The sequence below is a fragment of the Eubalaena glacialis genome, chromosome 12 (assembly GCF_028564815.1).
Source record: "Eubalaena glacialis isolate mEubGla1 chromosome 12, mEubGla1.1.hap2.+ XY, whole genome shotgun sequence".
NCBI classification, from domain to species: domain Eukaryota; kingdom Metazoa; phylum Chordata; class Mammalia; order Artiodactyla; family Balaenidae; genus Eubalaena; species Eubalaena glacialis.
In genome coordinates this window covers 16,135,665-16,154,605 of record NC_083727.1, presented here as the reverse complement: position 1 = coordinate 16,154,605, position 18,941 = coordinate 16,135,665, and the positions used below count along the sequence as shown (strand labels likewise).

The following is an 18,941-nucleotide window of genomic DNA, read 5'->3' as shown; positions in this document are numbered from 1 at the left end:
TGCCCACCCCCTCCCCCCACAGGAGTGGATGCCTGGTTTCCCCTCCCTTCACTGCACTGTCCTGCTGCCCATACCAGCCTCTTCTACCCCAACAGCAGAGTAATCCCCAGACCTACTGGGAAGTGCGGGGGCCCAAGACTGAGAAAGTACAGCATTTCTAGGTAGAGACGGGTCAGTGGACAGGCGCTTGGGTGAGACCCGTGGCTCACCTCTCCCAAGTCCTTACCAGAACATGACAGGCCCAGGAGCCAGAGGCCAGCCTGAATCTCACCTGCTGTGGTCCCTGATTTCTTCGTAAGTTTCATGACAACGAAGCCAATTAGGACTAAGCAGGTGAAAATCAATGGGATGATCCATTCAATTAATTGGATGGATGCAGACTGGTCATTATCTGGGGCATTTAATGGTGGTTCTAAAACAAACAATAAAGCAAAAGCCGTGTGAAACCTAAGAGTACACCTTCCTCAGCAGCTACTGTCCCCAGACAGCACATGTCCCCCCCCCGCAAAGTTACTGACCCATTATGTGAAACCACTGGGGTAGGAAGATGAACAGGGGTTGTGCCCTGTCCTCACGGAGCTCACATTACTGCTGAGGGAGACAGCAAGTGTCCATCTGATTATCATGCAGGTGGCCCTGTTTACTGTGGGGAGTCCTTTTTGAGGAGGACACATCTGGGGGTGCTGAATTCTGTCTGGGGAGGAGTGAGGGCTTCATTAAGTGACATCTGAGCTGGTTAAAGGATCACTACAACAGGAAGGAGAGAAGGCCTGGAAGCACAATACGTATATAGATCTGGGGACCATCTAGCAGTGCCGGGGGACTGGGTCATTGGTTAACGGGGAAGGGGGGTCCTTCCTGTGCTGAGGGAGGTGGGCTAGGAGAGGAGCATGCTGGGAAATCCTATGCTATGCCCGTCACTGATTCTCCAGACAGGAAGTCCACCAAGAGATCAATCACTCCATCTATCCACCATATTTTCAATCGCACACACATATGTGCTCACATCCACACAGGGAAGGCACTAGACCTTTGAAGAGAGCTACCATCTCCTCCACAGCCTGCTCAGTTACCCGTGGGCTCTGGTTCCAGCATGTTCTCCCAGTGTGCTAGGAATTCTCTAAACCAGTGACTGCAGTCTCCCGTTGAGATCTTCCTAAAACACTCTGCCACTTCCTGGTTCTCCCACTCCTCCTTGACCCCTGTGGCTCAGGATTGATGACTGTCCGGTTCACGTTCATCGCGTCAAGGAGGGCTGTGTGTCTGTTGATGCTGAAATGCAAGGATGCACCAGTGCATCGCTCTGCTTTGCGCTGACAACACAGCTTGACCTGCAGGGTGGGCGGATCTGTACCCCCACACAAAGAAGCATTCTGGACTGTCCACAGTCCGTCCTCCCCCCGTAGCTCAAGTGTGTCTCTGCACATCTAGAGGCCTGTGCTCTTCTGTCCGTGACTTGCCCTCTCCTGCCCATCAGGTCCACCAGGTCTCTCAGGTTGGACCGTGTTCCGTTCTTTCACACGAAGCTCCTTCCCTGCACGTTCTCTGCTCCTTCCCCTCTCTTGCTGACTGTCTCCAGCTACCCACCCCCTTCCCATACTTACCCCTGGTCTCCCTTTTGTCCGGTGTGATGACAGACAGGACCATCCTGAGCTCTCGCCCCACTTCTCCCAGCATTTGGCTCAATTCTGTCTATGCTTTGGTGGCATTTACCTCCTCCTCCAGGAGACACAAAGGTTTGACCTTGTTTCTGTCACTGTCATACTGAAGGAAAGGCTTTGTGTCCACTGAGCCCTGGACTTCACACCAGGACTGTCCAGGTCTGGACTGAGATCTGACAGTGAGGTTGAGACAGAGAGAGTGAGCATCCATGAGAGAAAAACACAGGTGTGCCCCCGGAGATTCCCCATGAGGGGCCTGGCTGCAGAGGGAGGGGTCTCCATCCCAGACCCCCTCCATCTGTTGCGTCCTTAGTCCTGCCTCACCTTTAACTGTCTGAGGTTTAATTAAACACTTTGATGCCACCATGGACCCCTTGGGTGCACATAGGAGAATTTATCTGACAAATCTTTTTAGCGTCATGTACCAACTGTTGAGGTACCAAAAATACAAGACAGTGTCTGTACTCCAGGGACTTAAAATCTATCTGAACAGACAGGACTTTCAAAAAAAGGGAAAAAAGACACCATAGGACGACACATGCCACATTCATGATGGGTCCCGGGTCACCAGGAAAGTCTTCCCAGAGTAGGAGGTGGGACTTGGCAGGAGAGGGAGAGCTGCCACACGAGCACAGGTCAGGCACCCTGCCTTAGGCTGGGGTCCCCACACCTCCGGGGCAGCCAGTCCAGCTAAACCACACCCTCACCATCCTAAGAGCACTGTGGACAGGTGCTTACCACTGTGGAGCCCTTTCCATTCCTGCCCGCCTCCCATCCTCCCCCTCCCCAGCCAGGTCTCCAGATCCCAGGACACTCACTGCTCAGAGTCTTCCTGGGTTCTATCAGCAGCAGTATCAGCAAAAGAAGACCTGTAGTGCGAGCCAGCGACATTCCTCCCAGCAGTTTTAGGAGAGTAACCCGCAAAAGGTAGCCTGGCGTGTATCTGTACCTCCACCTCTGAGCACCGCCCAAAGTCTTCAGTCCAAGACTGAGGAAGCCCTATTTAAAAACAATGCAAAGAACAACTACACCAAGGGAGCATTTTGCAAGTATTCGAAATCTAATTCCTCATTTTTTTTTAAAGTGATGATATTACAAAAAAAAAAAAAAAAAATTCACTTTAGGACTTCCCTGGTGGCGCAGTGGTTAAGAATCCGCCTGCCAATGCAGGGTGCATGGGTTCGAGCCCTGGTCCGGGAAGATCCCACATGCCGCAGGGCAACTAAGCCTGTGCTCCACAACTACTGAAGCCCATGCGCCTAGAGCCCGTGCTCTGCAACAAGAGAAGCCACCGCAATGAGAAGCCCGCGAACCTCAACGAAGAGTAGCCCCCGCCCGCCGCAACTAGAGAAAGCCCGTGTGCAGCAACGAAGACACAACGCAGCCAAAAATAAATAAATAATTAAATAAATTTTAAAAAATTTCACTTTAAATAACCTCCCCCCCCTTCACCCCCCAAAACCCCCCTTTTGTGGCGTGAGCAAAACTGCTGTGGGTTATGATCTCCTCTTCCCTCATTCCACCAACCACTTCCTCCTCTAACCTTCCAACTAACTTCCTCTCCCCCTTCTCCCCGCTGCCTCTTTTGCTTCCCCTTCCCATCTCTCCCTCCCTCTTCCCATATTTTCTCCCACCTCCAGTCTCCATCCTAACCTCTCCCACTTTCTCTTTAACGATTAAGATTCACTCTCACCAAGTGCACCCCAGTGTTAATCAAGCTAGCTGCAGGCAGAGCGCACCTGGTCTATCACCGAAGGCGGGTGCGCAATACAGTCCAACCGTCCTGTTGGAGCCGAGACTCGAGAAAAGCTGGGACGTTATCACTACCTTCTGTTCTTTGCACGTTGCAAACTCCTCCAAGGCCACTGGAGGAGCAAGCTCAGAGCAAGGATGTAGGAATTTCATTCCTTTCCTATCAACCAGCAGCCCCCAGCCTCTCCTGCCTGGCAGTTCCCCTCGTCCTCCGCATCTCTCCCCTCACCCCACCCTCTTCGCCCCGGCCATCCCCCGCGCAGTTGGCTAAACACAGCAGTCTCAGGGGTGGTGGCTTGGGGATGGCGGGATAGGACTGAACCCTTGGGGGACCCGCCGTGGGGTCTACTCGCCGCGCACTCCTTCCCTTCTCACCCGTCTCCGGGGCCGAGCGCCTGCGATCGGTGGGGCGCGGTCCTCGCCTGCCCGGTCCACCCAACGCTGCTTTCCCAGCTTGAGACTGTCGCTGTTTGCAAGCACAAGAGAAGTTCCGAAAACTCTCTCCTCGGGGTTTTCAGTTTGAATCCCTCAGTCTTCTCTCGAATGTCTGTCTCCCCGACGTCCCGCCGCCCCGGCTCGGCCAGAGCTCGGCCGGCTGCGTCCCGAGCGGCGTCGCGGGGAGCGGGACCCGCCGCGGCTACAAAGAGGAGCCCGGGCCGAGGTCCCGCGCTCCGGGGAGGCTCGCGGGGCCGGGAACAAACAGCCTCTGGGAGACGTGGGAGCACCCGGGCCGCGGAGCCGGGTGAGTGAGGTCTCTGCGCCGAGAAGGGACGGGGACGCGGGGCGACCACGAGCTTCCTTCCTCTTGCCAACCTGGGCGGGATTTGGGGACCCGGGACTGGAGACCGAGAGCTACTTCTTGCCAATTACTCTCCACGAGCAGCTCAGGGAGAACAGGTTACGACTTCACTGCGCGTTTCCCACGGAGGCCAGCTGACTTCCGGGTCGGCTCCGCCCTATTTCCTAGAACTCCGGCCCCGCCCCCACACTTCCTAATCAGACGTTCCTCCCCACCCACCTGGCAGCGGCCACAGGGCAGTCGTTCTTGGGTGGCGTTCATCGTAAGTCCAGCTAAATAAATAGATACAATAAATAAATAAAAGTGCATGGCACCGGACATCTAATTTATTCTTCCGACTGCCCCTCCCCGCTTTCGGTTCCATGAATCTCACCGCCCTTCTAGGTCGTCTGTGATCAAGGCCAGGACAAGTCAGAGGGGGCAGGGCACCACCCACTCTCTCTAGCAACATTCCCTCCCTGCTCGTCATCCACAGTGGTCCCCACATTCATCTTGAACCTCCAGGGTCCCAGGCGCACGGGTCTTCCCCAGCACACATGCACCCCTCACTTCACACTGCCGCTGTGTATCGGTTTGATGCAAGAATGATGTAAGATGTGTCAGAGTGTCGTCTCACCGGCTGTGGTTCATCAGCACTTTCTAGCTCATCTGCCGTGGGGCTCCGCTGGTGACTTGTCATGAGAACATGTGGAGAAGCCACCATGGCAAAGGGACAGTTCGACTATAAATACCGAGAATTCGCGAGGAGTATCCCAGAGTTCCAGTCTGGGCAAAAGCTACCCTTTGCTGATCTAGCTTTTCCTTAAATTGTCTGTTTCCATGAGAAATCTAGCAGAATCAGTGGTTCTGCTTTCACTCTTCCTCCATGTTATGTAATGTTTTGATATTTGTATATATTGTGAAATGAAAACCATAACCGTTTAGGTAACAACCATCACCACACGTAGTTAAAATTGTTTTTCCTTTTGGTGAAAACTTCTGAGTTATACTCTCTTAGCACTTTTCAAATATATTGATACAATCCAATTGTCCCTCGGTATCCACTGGGGATTGGTTCCAGGACCCACCTGGGATACCAAAATCCTCTGGTGCTCAGGTCCCATAGGCAGCCCTTCGTATCCGCGATTCCTCATTGGAGGATTCAACCAACTCCGGACTCAACCAAGGGCAGATGGAGTAGTACTGTATTTATTGAAAACAATCCGAGTTAAAGTGGTCCCACAAAGTTCAAACCTGTGTTGTTCAGGGGTCAACTGTACAGTCTGATTAACTATACTCACCATGCTGTACATTACATCCACAGGACTTATTTATTTTATAGCTGGAAGTTTGTACTTTTTACTGTCTTCACCCCTTTCTCCCATCCTCCCCAATCCCCACCTCTGACAATCACCACCACTATGTTCTATCCATGAGTTTTTTTAAAAAATTCTTTTTTGGTTCCACGATCACGATAATACGATATTTGTCTTTCTCTTTCTGGTTTCTTTCGCTTGGCCTAATGCCCTCAAGGTCCTTCCATGTTGTCACAAATGATAAGATTTCCTTCTCTGTTATGGAGGAATCCTATTCTGTTATGTGAATATATATATCACTTTCGTTCACCATGCATCCATCAGTGGACACTAGGTTGCTCCACGTCTAGGCTGCTGTAAGCAGTGCTGCTCTCACCCAAATGTGCCTGTTGCTCATGCCTTGTGTTCCGCTGTCTCCACACCACCCCCACGTGGGCCCCTCCCAAAGGGAGAAGCTGGCTTGCCTCAGGCCTGATTTTGCAAAATCCCTTTAAGCATCAACAGGCCATAAACCTTGGTGTGGGCTTCTGTCCTTTCCCACAGACTTTTGACGGTTTTGAGGGGTTGTCAGAACTCAAAGCTGAGCTTGCCTAAGTAACTGTGTTCAAGCAGTATGAAACCTTTGTCCTGGTTAATTTTATATGTCAACTTGACTAAGCTAAGGGATACCCTTAGAGCTGGTAAAACATGATTTCTGGGTTTGTCTGTGAGGGTGTTTCTGGAAGACATTAGCATTAGAATCTTCACAGAGAGAGAGAGTTGTTCTGTATGTAGTTGTACTTGAGGTGTGTTCATGGGAAAGGGGAGCTCAGGGCTTCCTATTCGGCCATCTTGATCTTGCTTTTGTGTGATCGATGATCTTTGATGTTACCACTGTAGTTGTTTTGGGGCGCCAGGAACTGTGCCCATATCAGATGGCAAACTTAATCGATATATGTTGGGTGTGTTCTGACTGCTCCACTGACCTTCCCTTCCCTCATCTCTCTCCCTCTCCTCGGACCTCCTGAGTCCCTGAGACACAACAATATTGAAATTAGGCCAATTAATAACCTTACAGTAGCCTCTCAGTGTCCCAGTGAAAGGAAGAATCATGCATCTCTCACTTTAAATCCAAAGCTAGAAATGGTTAAGCTTTTGAAGAAGGCATGTCAAAAGCAAAGACGGCCAGAAGCTAGGCCTCTTGTGCCAAACAGTCAGTCAAGTTGTGACTGCAAAGGAAAAGTTCTTAAAGCAAATCAAAAGTGCTACTCCAGTGACCACACAAATGATAAGAAAGCAAAACAGCCTTATTGCTGGTACGAAAAAAGTTTTACTGGTCTGAAGAGAAGATCAAACGAGCCACAACATTGCCTTAAGCCAAAGTCTAATCTGGAACAAAGCCCTAACTCTCCTCAATTCTATGAAGGCTGAGGGAGGAGAGGAAGCTGCAGAAGAAAAGTTTGAAGCTGGCAGAGGTTGGTTCATGAAGTTTGAGGAACGAAGCCCTCTCCATCATGTAAAAGTGCAGAGTGAAGCAGCAAGGGCTGATGTCAATCTGCAGACGTAGAGAATGGACTTGAGGACACGAGGAGGGGGAAGGGTAAGCTGGGATGAAGTGAGAGAGTGACATGGACACATATACACTACCAAATGTAAAATAGGTAGCTAGTGGGAAGCAGCCGCATAGCACAGGGAGATCAGCTCGGTGCTTTGTGACCACCTAGAGGGGAGGGATAGGGAGGGTGGGAGGGAGACGCAAGAGGGAGGGGATATGGGGAAATATGTGTACGTATAGCTGATTCACTTTGTGATACAGCAGAAACTAACACACCATTGTAAAGCAATTATACTCCAATAAAGATGTTAAAATAAATAAATAAATAAATAAATAAAATGCTGTCAATTATATGAATGTGTAAGTGTATCCCAGTGTTTTTTTTTGTCATGTTGGTTATTTGGGATATGTTCAGTCTCTTCACAGGCTTACTCACCATCTGTGAACTACTCAAGCATTTGCCCAAAACTTAGGAGAGTTTAACTTATTCTTATTTATTTGTAGGAGTTCATTATTTATTCTGAATATGATCCTCTACCCACGGGGAAATAAAACAACTTTTCGAAGTAGACGTGTTTGTGCTGTGAAGACTGACTTCTCCCTGGAGAAAGGGAGGTCAAGGTGGAGGAATCACAGGAGAGTCACTGCTGAGGGGGACGGGGATCTGGGCAAAATCGAAAAAAATCTCATTGTTTAAATTCCAGAATATACATTTGCATCCAGGGTATGTGGATAATGTCTGAGACAGACAGCTGGACTGCATGTTACTTTAAGAGCAATCCTTACGTTCTCTGTTTCCACAAGAAATGTAGCAGAATCACCGGTTATATATAATCCTATAACGCGGAGAATGGTGAAATGCCATGAATTCTCTCCTGGATTATAAAACAGAAATCTGAAGTAATTAAGTTTTTTGCTATATAGAGATATTGATTTAAATATCAGTATAGTGTAATAAATTACTAAGGGAAACAGTCATAAATAAAATTTTGTTCTTTTTTTAAATTCGAGTATAATTGCTTTACAATGCTGTGTTAATTTGTGCTGTACAATGAAGTGAATAAGCTATATGTCTACATATGTCCCTTCCCTCCTGGACCTCCCCTCCCCCCTCACCACCCCGCCATCCCACCTCTCTAGGTCATCACAGAGCACCAAGCTGATCTCCCTGTGCTATACAGCAGGTTCCCACTAGCTATCTATTTTACACATGGTAGTGGATGTCAACCCAATCTCCCGATTCATCCCACCCTCCCCTTCCCCCCTGTGTCTGCACGTCTGTCCTCTACCTCTGCATTTCTATTCCTGCCCTGCAAATAGGTTCATCTGTACCATTTTTCTAGATTTCACATATATGCATTAATATACGACATTTATTTTTCTCTTTTTGACTTACTTCACTCTGCTGATAATACACTGAGGTTGTTTCTCTGGACATAGAAAGAATCCCTGAGGTCCTGTAATAGCAGATGATATTTTTCCTGCAATATCATCATTTGCAAGAACGAGGTCACGATGCAGAGAAGAGTCTGATTTTTCACAAACTAGAAGAAGTTGGAAAGTGTCCTCTTTGTGGAGATTTCTTGTTCAAGCAGTTGAACGTTTCAGTGCAGGGATTCCATCACTTAGCACCAAGAGAAAGTGGCAAAATATGTTTGAAAAAAAAAGATGCTGAGTAAGATGTTCACCAAATGTGATAAAGGCCACGAGATGGTGCTTCTACCATGTCATTGGGATGGGATGGCAGACTGGGGATTCATAGGGTCTGATCTCCTGGGGTCTAAGGCAGGAGCAGCAGGAGATCAAAGGTGGCCAAGCAAAGGCCAAGTCCCTGAGGGAGACAGAGCACCTGTCTGAAGGCTTTGGAGCACCGTCAGCCTTCAGAAAAGAAACAGGTGTTGGTCCACAGGACGGAGGCAATTCCATCACCCTCCTGGGGCTGCCCCTCCCCAGTCCCTCCCCACCTCCAGCCCCGCCCTCACTGAGGGGCATGTATGTCCTCCGCCCCCCACCTCCACCCTGGGTCCGGCAGCTTGTTCTCACCTCTTCCTTCCTTTCCTGCATCACAGAGTCAGCCCCAGGCCCTGCTACCACCCACTTAGGCTCAAGACTGAAGCCAGTAAGGACTCAACCTGCTCCCTTTACTCAGGTCCTGATCCTCCCTGAAGGAGGGCCTAAAGGACCCAGTGGCAGTTCCCGTGGAAGAGGGGCCTTGCATCCTCATGGCCTTGGGGAGGGCTGCAGGCAAACCTCCTTCTTTTCCCTCCTCTCCAGGCCTCTTAGCCAGCAGCACACCCAGCTCTCAGTATGAGGGTCCCTGCTGCACGCCATCTCTTCCTGGGCCAGCCCAGCTGGGAGCGTCCACCCCAGCTCAGTCCCACCCATCTCCCGAGTCACCTCTGCTCTAGGCAGGGGCCGCTCAGTGACTGGGGCTCTGGGGTCTGCAGGAGGCTGGGGCCACGTGCGGGCAACAGGCTGAGCCAGACTTCCCGCTGCTCCGCGGAGCGCTGGCCCCTCCTAATTCTGTCCTGCACAGTCTCTACTGTTGGCCTTGTGTCTTGCCTGCTGTGACCCAAGCGACTTCCTGTGAGAACAGGCCTTTGGAGTTGGGTCTGCAAAGGCCTTCCCGCCCCTTCCTCCTGGGATGAGACCCCGGCCCCTCTCCTCTTAGCCCCCTGGATGAGTCCCCTCCCCCCGACACATCACGTGGAGCCGCCATGCTGCTCTCACCCAATGTGAGTCCTGCCCACACTGTGTGTGCCTGCTGTCCCCTCACCACCTACCACTGGGCCCTGCCGAACAGGTGTCTGCGTTGAGTCAGGCAGACTTTGCTAAACTCTTTTATCATCAACAGGCCCTAAGCCTTCGTGGGGGCCTCTCCCCCTTCCCACTGTCATCTGACGGTGAGGAGCTATCGGAACTCAGGGCTGAGCTCGTCCAAGTGATTGCTCTCGAGCGATATGAAGTCTTATTCACCTGGCTTCATTTCCAGCGTGAGGAGGTTCAGTGAGGGGCAGGGGTTGGGCTGGGATTCACCTTCCCCCATCCTCACACCAGGCCATGCGCCCCTTCCTTCCCTCTGAATTCCTCCCTCAGCACCTGTTCTTGTAGAGGACTCCACCCAGGATGCCAGTTGTGACGGACCAGGAGAGGACCACGGGGAGGATCCAAGCGATGGGCTTGATGGCTGTGGCCCTGGACTTGGGCTTTGCGGGGGGTCTGTGGTGGGTGATGCTGCAAGGACAGGAAGAGTGAAAGCCCTTGTCCAGACCCCAAACTGAGGAGATCCCTCCTTAGCTCCCCGGCCCAGGTTCCCCTACTATGCACGCAGTTCTCTTCCACCACGTGGCGGCCCCCGTGACAGGTCCTGAGGGGACATGGGGGGAAGGGATGAGCCATGTCCCCACGGGGCTCAGACAGCTAATGGGGGAGCAAGGGTTCCAATATAGCCACTCACTCCTGCTGTGACAGAAGAGGAGGTGACACATGAGGATGGGAACAGAGAAGTCCTCTCACGAGCTGACGTTTGAGGTGGTATTGACAGATTTCCAGAAGTGGAATAGGTGAGATTTTAAAAAAGATTCTGGAAAGAGGGAACAGTAAGAAATAAATCTCTGAAATCAGAATGATGCCCTCATGTTTGGGGTCAGCAAGAATCCATGTTAAGTGGTCCCAAGACCTGTGCACTGAGGCAGGTGTCAGGAGGTGGGAAGAGGAAGGGAGGATGGTAGAACATGCCCGGGACCATTGTCCTCCCAGGAAGAACCCACCTCGGATGGATCACTTTCCCAAACACAAACACACACACACACACAGGGGTGGGTCCATGTCCCCTTGAGAGGACTGCCACTTCCTCCTCCTCTTCTCACTTACCCGTTGTCTTCAACATTTTCTCCCAGTGCACCAAGGAATGCTGAAGACAGGCCCTACAGTCTCCCATGGAGGTCTTCTTGAAGAACTTGGTCACAGCTCTGTCACTCTCCCACTTCTCTTTCATCCGTCTGCTTCCAGAATGAACCACTGTCCACTGTCCATTCTCTGAATCAAAGAGGAGCCACATCCGTCCGTTGAAGCCAAACTGCCAGAATCCACTGGTGCGTCCATCGTCTTCACACCACACGTCATCCTGCCCTGCGGGGTGACAGGGTCTGCCCCCAACGTGGGAAGGAGCTCAGTCCCTGGGCTTGACAAATTCTTTGCCCCCACCTGTGTCCGCCTCCCCTGCGCCCAGCTAATCTGGCCCTGTTCTCTCCTCCAACGTCTGCTCTTTCCACTGGTCTACTAGGGAAGGACCAAGTCCAACTTTATTTTATTTTTTACCCAAAAACAATGAATGCAGCTAAGTCCCCAGTCTGCTCCTCCTGCACTTGGACTTTCTAACTCACCCCTGGCCGTGTGTTTCTCCGGGGTAACATCAGGGAGCTGCTCCTTGAGCAAGTCTCCGACTTCTTTGAGTGTTTCCATCTGCCCTTGTTCAGGCCTTTGTGGCTTTCACCTCTTCACCCAGGGCACTCATGGATTGGATCTTAGCACCACCACAATCATAGGAGAGAAAAACCTTTCCATCCACCTGGCCTTGAACCACACACCATGGTTGTCCAGGTCTGGGCTTAGGATGGACGGTGAAGTTGTAGCAAAGAGAGTGAACGTCTGTGAAGGCAAAACACAGGTGAGGTTGGGGGTGAGAGAGAAGGACACATATACCCCCTTTACCACAGTTATGGGACAGCAAAATAAATCTGTAGGCCTGGGCTGGCAGAGCAAGGACTGCCCCGCTGGTTCCTCCCCCTCACCATATAGGCAGTGCCCCTCCCTTCCTTGAGGAGAAGGAGGAGGCCCCCGCCTGGCAGAAATCACACATCCTGGATATGTCCAAAGCTGGAGAAGGGAGTTTACAATTACGGGGCACAGGAGCCAGCAAGGCCTGGGGAGATGCTGCTAATCTGCTACCTGGCCCACATTGCATGAAAGAGAAAATCTAGAACTTCCAAGGCATGTAGTAGAGGAGGGGATCAAAAGGCTCAGGGAGGTGAAGCTGCCAGGGTGGACGTGGTAGGAAAGGGCAGAAAAGTGTCCAGTCCACCCCGCTTGGTGGGAAAGCCTGAAGGACTCTATCGAGCCTGTGAGGAAAGCATGGATGAGAAGCATCTCCAACAGCTCAAGGATCGCTTTTGCTGAAGGTCAGGAATGGGGCTAGGAGATGGTGTTCCCAATCGGCTTCCAGTTGTACTAGGGATGGAAAATGTGGAAATAGCAGATGCCAGGTGAGGGTGCTCTGAGTCAGGAGCAAAGCAGGTGCAATGGTCAAAGAGATTAAAGGGTCCCAATGCCAGCCAGGGCCTGACTGCAGAGAGTGTGATGCTGGCTAATAGCACAGAGCAATCCTAGAGGCAAACAGATGGGCGGCCAACCCGGATACCAACTGCTTGACTGAAAGAAATGAAACAGAGAGAGACAAACACAAGGCTGGATGATCAGAAGGCTGAAAGCAGCCATCCCAACGAAATATCCGATCCTTGCCCAGTTTCCAGAACTGAGCCGGTTGTCAGACCCAGAATCCATTACTAGAGAGAGAGAGAGAGAGAGAGAGAGAGAGAGAGAGAGAAAGAGAGACTTGTCAAGTTCCAGCAAGGAGGGCCCTTTCAGCACCACAGCAAGTGCAGAAGTCCTTCTGGCCTTCCCCATCTTTGGAAGCCACATGGCCATTGACTCAGGTAAGTGGACCCTGGGAAGCAGAGGCTCCCGCCACATTCATATGGACCTAGTTTGTGACCAACATCATGCCCCGGATCTGAAGCATCATCATGGCCCCCCTGTTGTTGAAGTGGTGCATGAGGGCCAGGTAAAGAATAGACATCTCTCCCAGGTCCTGCTTGCAGGGGTGTCACTGGGTCTACAGATCCAACACAGTGCTCATTTCATATGCATTGGATTTGCAATAAGAATGGAAAATCTTTGTAGTCAGTAAATTACCGTGGGGTGAGGGCTACCATAGTAGTGATTTCCAAGTTCAAACTTCTGACACTGCCTCCTCATTCCCCAAATAGTATGTGTAAAACAATATCATATCCTGGAGGAAATGACAGAGGTGAGTACCAACCTACAACCTCTCTGAGGCTGCAGGGATGTGGTCCCCATTCTATCTCCATTTAATTGCCAGTGTGACCCATAGATTTTCTAGAATGGTACACATGAACTATTTCAGGCTTTGCAGACCCTAGGTCTCTGTTGCAACTGCTGTGCTAGCACAAAAGCAGTCACAGACAATTGGTGAATGAGGAGTGTGGCTGGACCTGCTTCTTGGGCAGATAACCGAGCGGAACGTATGACATTAGAAGTGTCTGTGGTAGGAAAAGTGCTACATGCAGTATATGGCATTTCCATTTGGATGCCCACAACACAGACCCCTTGTGTCCTGAAGCAAGGCCATGCCACTTGCTGTGGGGAAAACCACACCCTTTAAAAGTGGCTCCTGGTATGGTTCTGGGGCCTGGTAGAGATGAGGCCTCTGGTCATAGGATATCAAGTGACCTTGCAACCCAGAGGTGCCCATTGTGATCTGGGCTCCTCAGCCCACTACTCATTAGGTCAGATGGGCTCAGTGGTCATAAGATAGAAATGATTCATCCCAATTGCTATGAGCGGGGCTTCAGGGAAAAAACAAGCTGCACCAGCAGGTGGTCCAGACCCCATACCAGAAATGCTGCACTACCACTCACCCTCTGGTCACACCTTTGGTCGTGAATTGTCTCTCCTGGCACCTTGGACCAGGAAGGCACTCTACAGCACACCCACGCTCTTAGCACATTCACTCCACCCAGAAGCCACAGCCAAGATAAGGCTCTTCAAACCCAGGCTGAGGACCTCCTCATCAGGTTCACTGGCGGCGTGGCACCCATATCTGGGAAACTATATACCCTAAATCTGGGGTTGGCAAACCAGGACAGTGGCACATCTGGCTCCCCATTTGTTTGCACGTTGTCTTTGGCTGCTTTTGCATTACGAAGATGGAGGTGGGTACAGAGACAGATACCAAAGGGCCTGCAAAGGTGAACATATTCGTTATCTTCTGTTTACAGGAAAAGTTTGCAGAGTCTTTTCTAAATCAATAACTGTTATGATGTTTGTGTCCCCAGCAGGGGAATATATGGGTCTGGGACCAAAAGGTAGAAGCGGCGGGGTGCCCTTCCTCACCCTCATTCCCTGTGTCATACTTTGGGAAACTGTGCTTCCCCAACACTCCTACTTTAGGAACTGTGGGCTTTACTTTTCAGTTTAGGAACTGAATGTGTCTTCAGGCAAGGGGATAAGATGCCAGCGTTTGGGGAAGTGAGCTCCGGGGCTGCACCTGCGGTTTCCCACTGGTAAAGTTCAAGGGCAGAAGCAGTGGTGTGGAGAAGGGCTTGTGCGAGCAGATCAGATGGGGGTGTGTGTGTGCTTTTCAGGGCGTTTCTGGGAACCATGGGGTGGGACTGCCTTGCGGTTCCCTGCATGGCTCAGGGGCTCCCACTTCCCGAGGGGCAGGCTGGGGCCTGGGGGGCTGCAGCAGTATTTCCTGCCACACCCTCTTCCCCTCTTCTCCCTGCTCCACATCCCCTCCTCCACACATCATTTTTTGCCAGATTTCTCTTATCTGGCCTTGGCCTTGACCAGAGGGTGACAACCAGCCCCTGAGAATTTTCCGAGGAGGAAGACCCTGGGGCGGGGAAACCACCCTGCAAGAAGGGTTCCCAAACCCACACAGGCGGGGTGCACCACCACCCCAGTCCTGGGTCCTAATGCATTCCCAGCCCCGACACTCTAAGGAACTGGATTCTCTCAGTGATCTACATGAGGTGGGAAGCTGATTCCTCCCAAGGCCTCTGGCCACGAGCCCAGCTCTTCCACACTTGATTTCAGTCTTGTGAGAACCAGAGCAGAGCAACTAAGGAGCCAGCTCAGGCTTCTGTCCTACAGATAAGAAGTGTGTGAAAGTTAAGTGTGTGTTGATTTAAGCAGTTGAGTTTGTGATGATGTGTTATGGTGGAAATAGAGAACTAATACACACACCTTCCCATTTAAATGAAAATTTGTCTGGATATAAAACGCTAGGCCCAAAGCTCTTTTCCTTCAATACTTTGGCGATAAAGCTCCTTGGTCCTCCAGGATTTCTGTTGAGACTGCTGCCCATCTGTTTCCTTCTTACTTCTGCGGTTTCTCGGGGTTCATTTGGGGGAGGGAGCTGGAAGGCTGTGCTCACTGCCAGCTCTGACCAGTGATTTTGTGCTGTACTAGGCTGCCATCTAGTCTTGTGGAGGTGGGGGGAAGGTTTTTCAACCAATAGATGAATAGATGCACTCATAGGTGTGACAAGTTCATTGTTCTTTTGTTCAGCTATTGTTAGTCTTCTCTCTTTCCATCTTTTATGTAAATCAATTATTGAGATATACTTTACAGACAGTACTCCCCTTCTTTTTGAATACAGGTAGCTTAAAGTCCTTTATCTTTGAGAGTATATTAGAAACATGTAGGCATTTGGCAAAATTATAAGGCAAGTTCCCAGACTATGGAGGTAAAAGCAGATGAATGATACTATTTCAGTCATGAATCATCTTACCCACCTGTAAATTCTATACAGAATCATATTTCCAAGCAGTACTATTTTCAGGTTTGCAGAAGTGAAAAAGCTAGTGATTTTTCTCAGTGAACACGCTTGAGCTTTTAAACAAAGTGAATGCCGGAACTAGGTGAAGTCACTTCTACTTACTATCATTTTTTATAGTTTATGAATTCCATAAAGTTAGCCCACATAATACTAGATTTATTACAAGTATGATAGATATTTTAAATGAAATACCCAATCCCTTTTAATTATTGGAAACACATATTAATTCTATACTTTAAAAAATAAATAGCCACAGCCACTGGTGACAACATGGATGGACCTAGATGGTATTACGCTAAGTGAAATAAGTCAGACAGAGAAAGACAAATATTGTATGATTTCATTTACATGTGGAATCGAAAAAACAAAACAAACATAACAGAAACAGAGTCATAGATACAAAGAACAAACATATGATTGCCATAGGGGGTGGAAGCATGAAAGAAGTAGGGGAGGGAGATTAAGAGGTACAAACCTGCAGTTACAAAATAAATGAGTCAAGGGTATGAAAATTACAGTGTGGGGAATATAGTCAGTAGTAATGTAACATCTTTGTATGGCGACAGATGGTAACGACTTAACGACTTATGGTGATGATCATTTTGAAATATATAGAAATGTTCAATTACTATGTTGTGCACCAGGAACTAACATAGTGTTGTAGGTCAGTTATATTTGAAAAACAAACAAAATAACAAACTCATAGAAAAAGAGATCAGATTTGCGGTTACAAGAGGAAGCGGATGGGAAAATGGGGAGGGGAAAGGGGAGGGGGAAGTGGATGAAGTTAGCCAAAAGGTACAAACTTCCAGTTATAAGTAAGTACCAGGGATGTAATGTACAACACGATAAATATAATTAACACCGCCATATGTTATATGTTAAAGTTGTTGGACTTCCCTGGTGGCACAGTGGTTAAGAATCCACTTGCCAATGCAGGTGACACGGGTTCGAGCCCTGGTCCAGGAAGATCCCACATGCTGCAGAGCAACTAAGCCAGTGCGCCACAACTACTGAGCCTGCACTCTAGAGCCCAAGAGCCATAACTACTGAAGCCCGCGCGCCTAGAGCCTGTGCTCTGCAACAAGAGAAACCACCGCAATGAGAAGCCCACGCACTGCAATGAAGAGTAGCCTCTGCTCACTGCAACTAGAGAGAGCCCCTGCACAGCAACAAAGACCCAACGCAGCCAATAAATAAATAACTTTATTTAAAACAGAAAGTTGTTAAGAGGGTAAATCCTGAGAATTCCCATCACAAGTAAAAAATACATTTTTCTTTTTTTCTTTTGTATCTAAATGAGATGATGCGTTTTCACTAAACTTATTGTGGTCATCATTTTATGGTATTATAAGTCAAAGCATTATGCTGTACACCTTAAACTTATACATTGCTGTATGTCAGTTATATCTCAATAAAACTGGAAGAAAAAATAAAGAGGTTAACTCACTAAAAAAATATTGATAATTAAATAAAAAATAAAAAATAGCCACATTGTAGAAAACAGCATCCTTTAAAAACTGAACTCAGCTGAATTAATCAGATATTACTAGATAGTTTTAGGACTCTCACAGAAGCTTAATGAATAATTTAAAATAGTTCAAAATACATTTTTTGAGTATATCTAAACAGTGAATTATAGTAACACTTTGCCTTTGAGGAGAAATCATTAATTTTGGATTTAACATACAGAGTTGCACCATAGGAAAACATGTTAAGTCAGGAGAAGTGTACCTTTAAGAGTACAAATAAGCAATGCAAATACATATTACCAGAGTTACCTCATGGGATGCTTAGACATTTCCTTGCAATATGAGCATTCTTCTGCCTAGAAGCTGCATAATTGACTGTCAGCTCTAGTGGGCAGATACCACATGACACAGTAACAGCAGAGCAAGAAAATCACAATTTTTTTCTGCTAGAAATCAAATGATTTCAAATCTTCTTTGGTGAAACATTTTGGTTAAAGCCCCTCCTACCCCCAATGAACTAACAAACAAGGAACAAGGAACAAACAAGGAATAGCAACAAAGACGAACAACATTTAAACCTCTGATTTCTGCAATAATGGATAAAAATTGTCAACAGAAAGAAGTAATATTTATCTGGGAAGAAAAAGGTGTATGGCCATAAAATGGAAAGCTAGTAATACACACTTTTCATGAAAATGTTTTGCTTTATTAGCAGGCATGTGCTAAACATTTTTTTTTAATTAATTTATTTATTTTTGACTGCGTTGGGTCTTTGTTGCTACACGCGGGCTTCCTCTAGTTGCGGCGAGTGGGGGCTTCTCTTTGTTGCGGAGCACGGGCTCCAGTAGTTGTGGCTCATGGGCTTAGTAGTTGTGGTGCACAGTCTCAGTAGTTGTGGCTCTTGGGATCTAGAGCGCAGGCTCAGTAGTTGTGGCACACGGGCTTAGTTGCTCCGCGGCGTGTGGGATCTTCCCGGACCAGGGCTCGAACCCGTGTCCCCTGCATTGGCAGGTGAATTCTTAACCACTGTGCCACCAGGGAAGCCCCATGTGCTAAGTATTTAATTACCCTTGTATTTAACTAATCAGATAATAATTTTGTTTTCCATTTTTTTCTGAGTTTTTTTCATGTGTATTACAAGACATTTTCTCTTATTTTTCCCCACAATATTGAATGCTTAAAAAATTTGCTCCTGTCAGAGAATGCTATCCATTCAAATTACTATCAAAATATTTCTTAACTCTTCATAAAAGTAAACCTTATCTCAAAGGAATGTGCTTGATTTCTCAAAGACTCCTTCAAAAGATTCCTTTTACCCAAGGTAATTTGAATTCTCCCTTACTTCTCCCTCTTTCGGTGAGGACTCCTCCTGGTCTTCGTTCTGAGCCATAAGATTCATCTTTGCGATTATAATGCTTAGCTTCTCTGCTTCCCCTCCTGGAGAACATTAAGCTGGTCACTGGCACTTCATGGCTGAGTTTACTGCAAGTAATGCTCATTTTCTCACAAAACCAGGTTTACTCATTTGTTCCGTAGCCATTGGTGGGAAAGAGAATGGATTGGGTTGCAGCGTGAACAATCAAGACATGCCCTGGAACAGAAGAGGAGAAGGAGAAGAAAAATGAAAGAAGAGGAGGAAGCCTGAAATAGAATCCTATAAGTCATAAACAGGTTTTAGGTGGTGCACTGCTGTTACTCATGTGAAGAACACTTGCCCAGGAGTTCTTTGAGCGGTTTAATGCCATCTCCATGGGCTCTCTCCAGTGTGGGGGGAAATCTTCTCT

General features: G+C 48.6%; 2 protein-coding genes across 2 annotated transcripts; both read right to left on the bottom strand.

Moving 5' to 3' along the window:
- Positions 1-83: 83 nt before the first annotated feature.
- Positions 84-4,473, bottom strand: LOC133102185 (uncharacterized). The gene is given in 6 exon segments (XM_061207192.1): positions 84-412; positions 1,605-1,834; positions 2,480-2,660; positions 3,789-3,917; positions 3,974-4,226; positions 4,324-4,473. Coding segments are annotated over 6 exon segments (1,272 nt in total).
- A 289-nt stretch (positions 4,474-4,762) lies between these two features.
- LOC133102184 (UL16-binding protein 3-like) lies at positions 4,763-18,556 on the bottom strand. The gene is given in 9 exon segments (XM_061207191.1): positions 4,763-4,933; positions 9,292-9,482; positions 10,141-10,275; positions 10,915-11,157; positions 11,160-11,189; positions 11,427-11,517; positions 11,519-11,691; positions 12,387-12,471; positions 18,500-18,556. Coding segments are annotated over 9 exon segments (1,176 nt in total).
- Between the last annotated feature and the right edge of the window lie 385 nt (positions 18,557-18,941).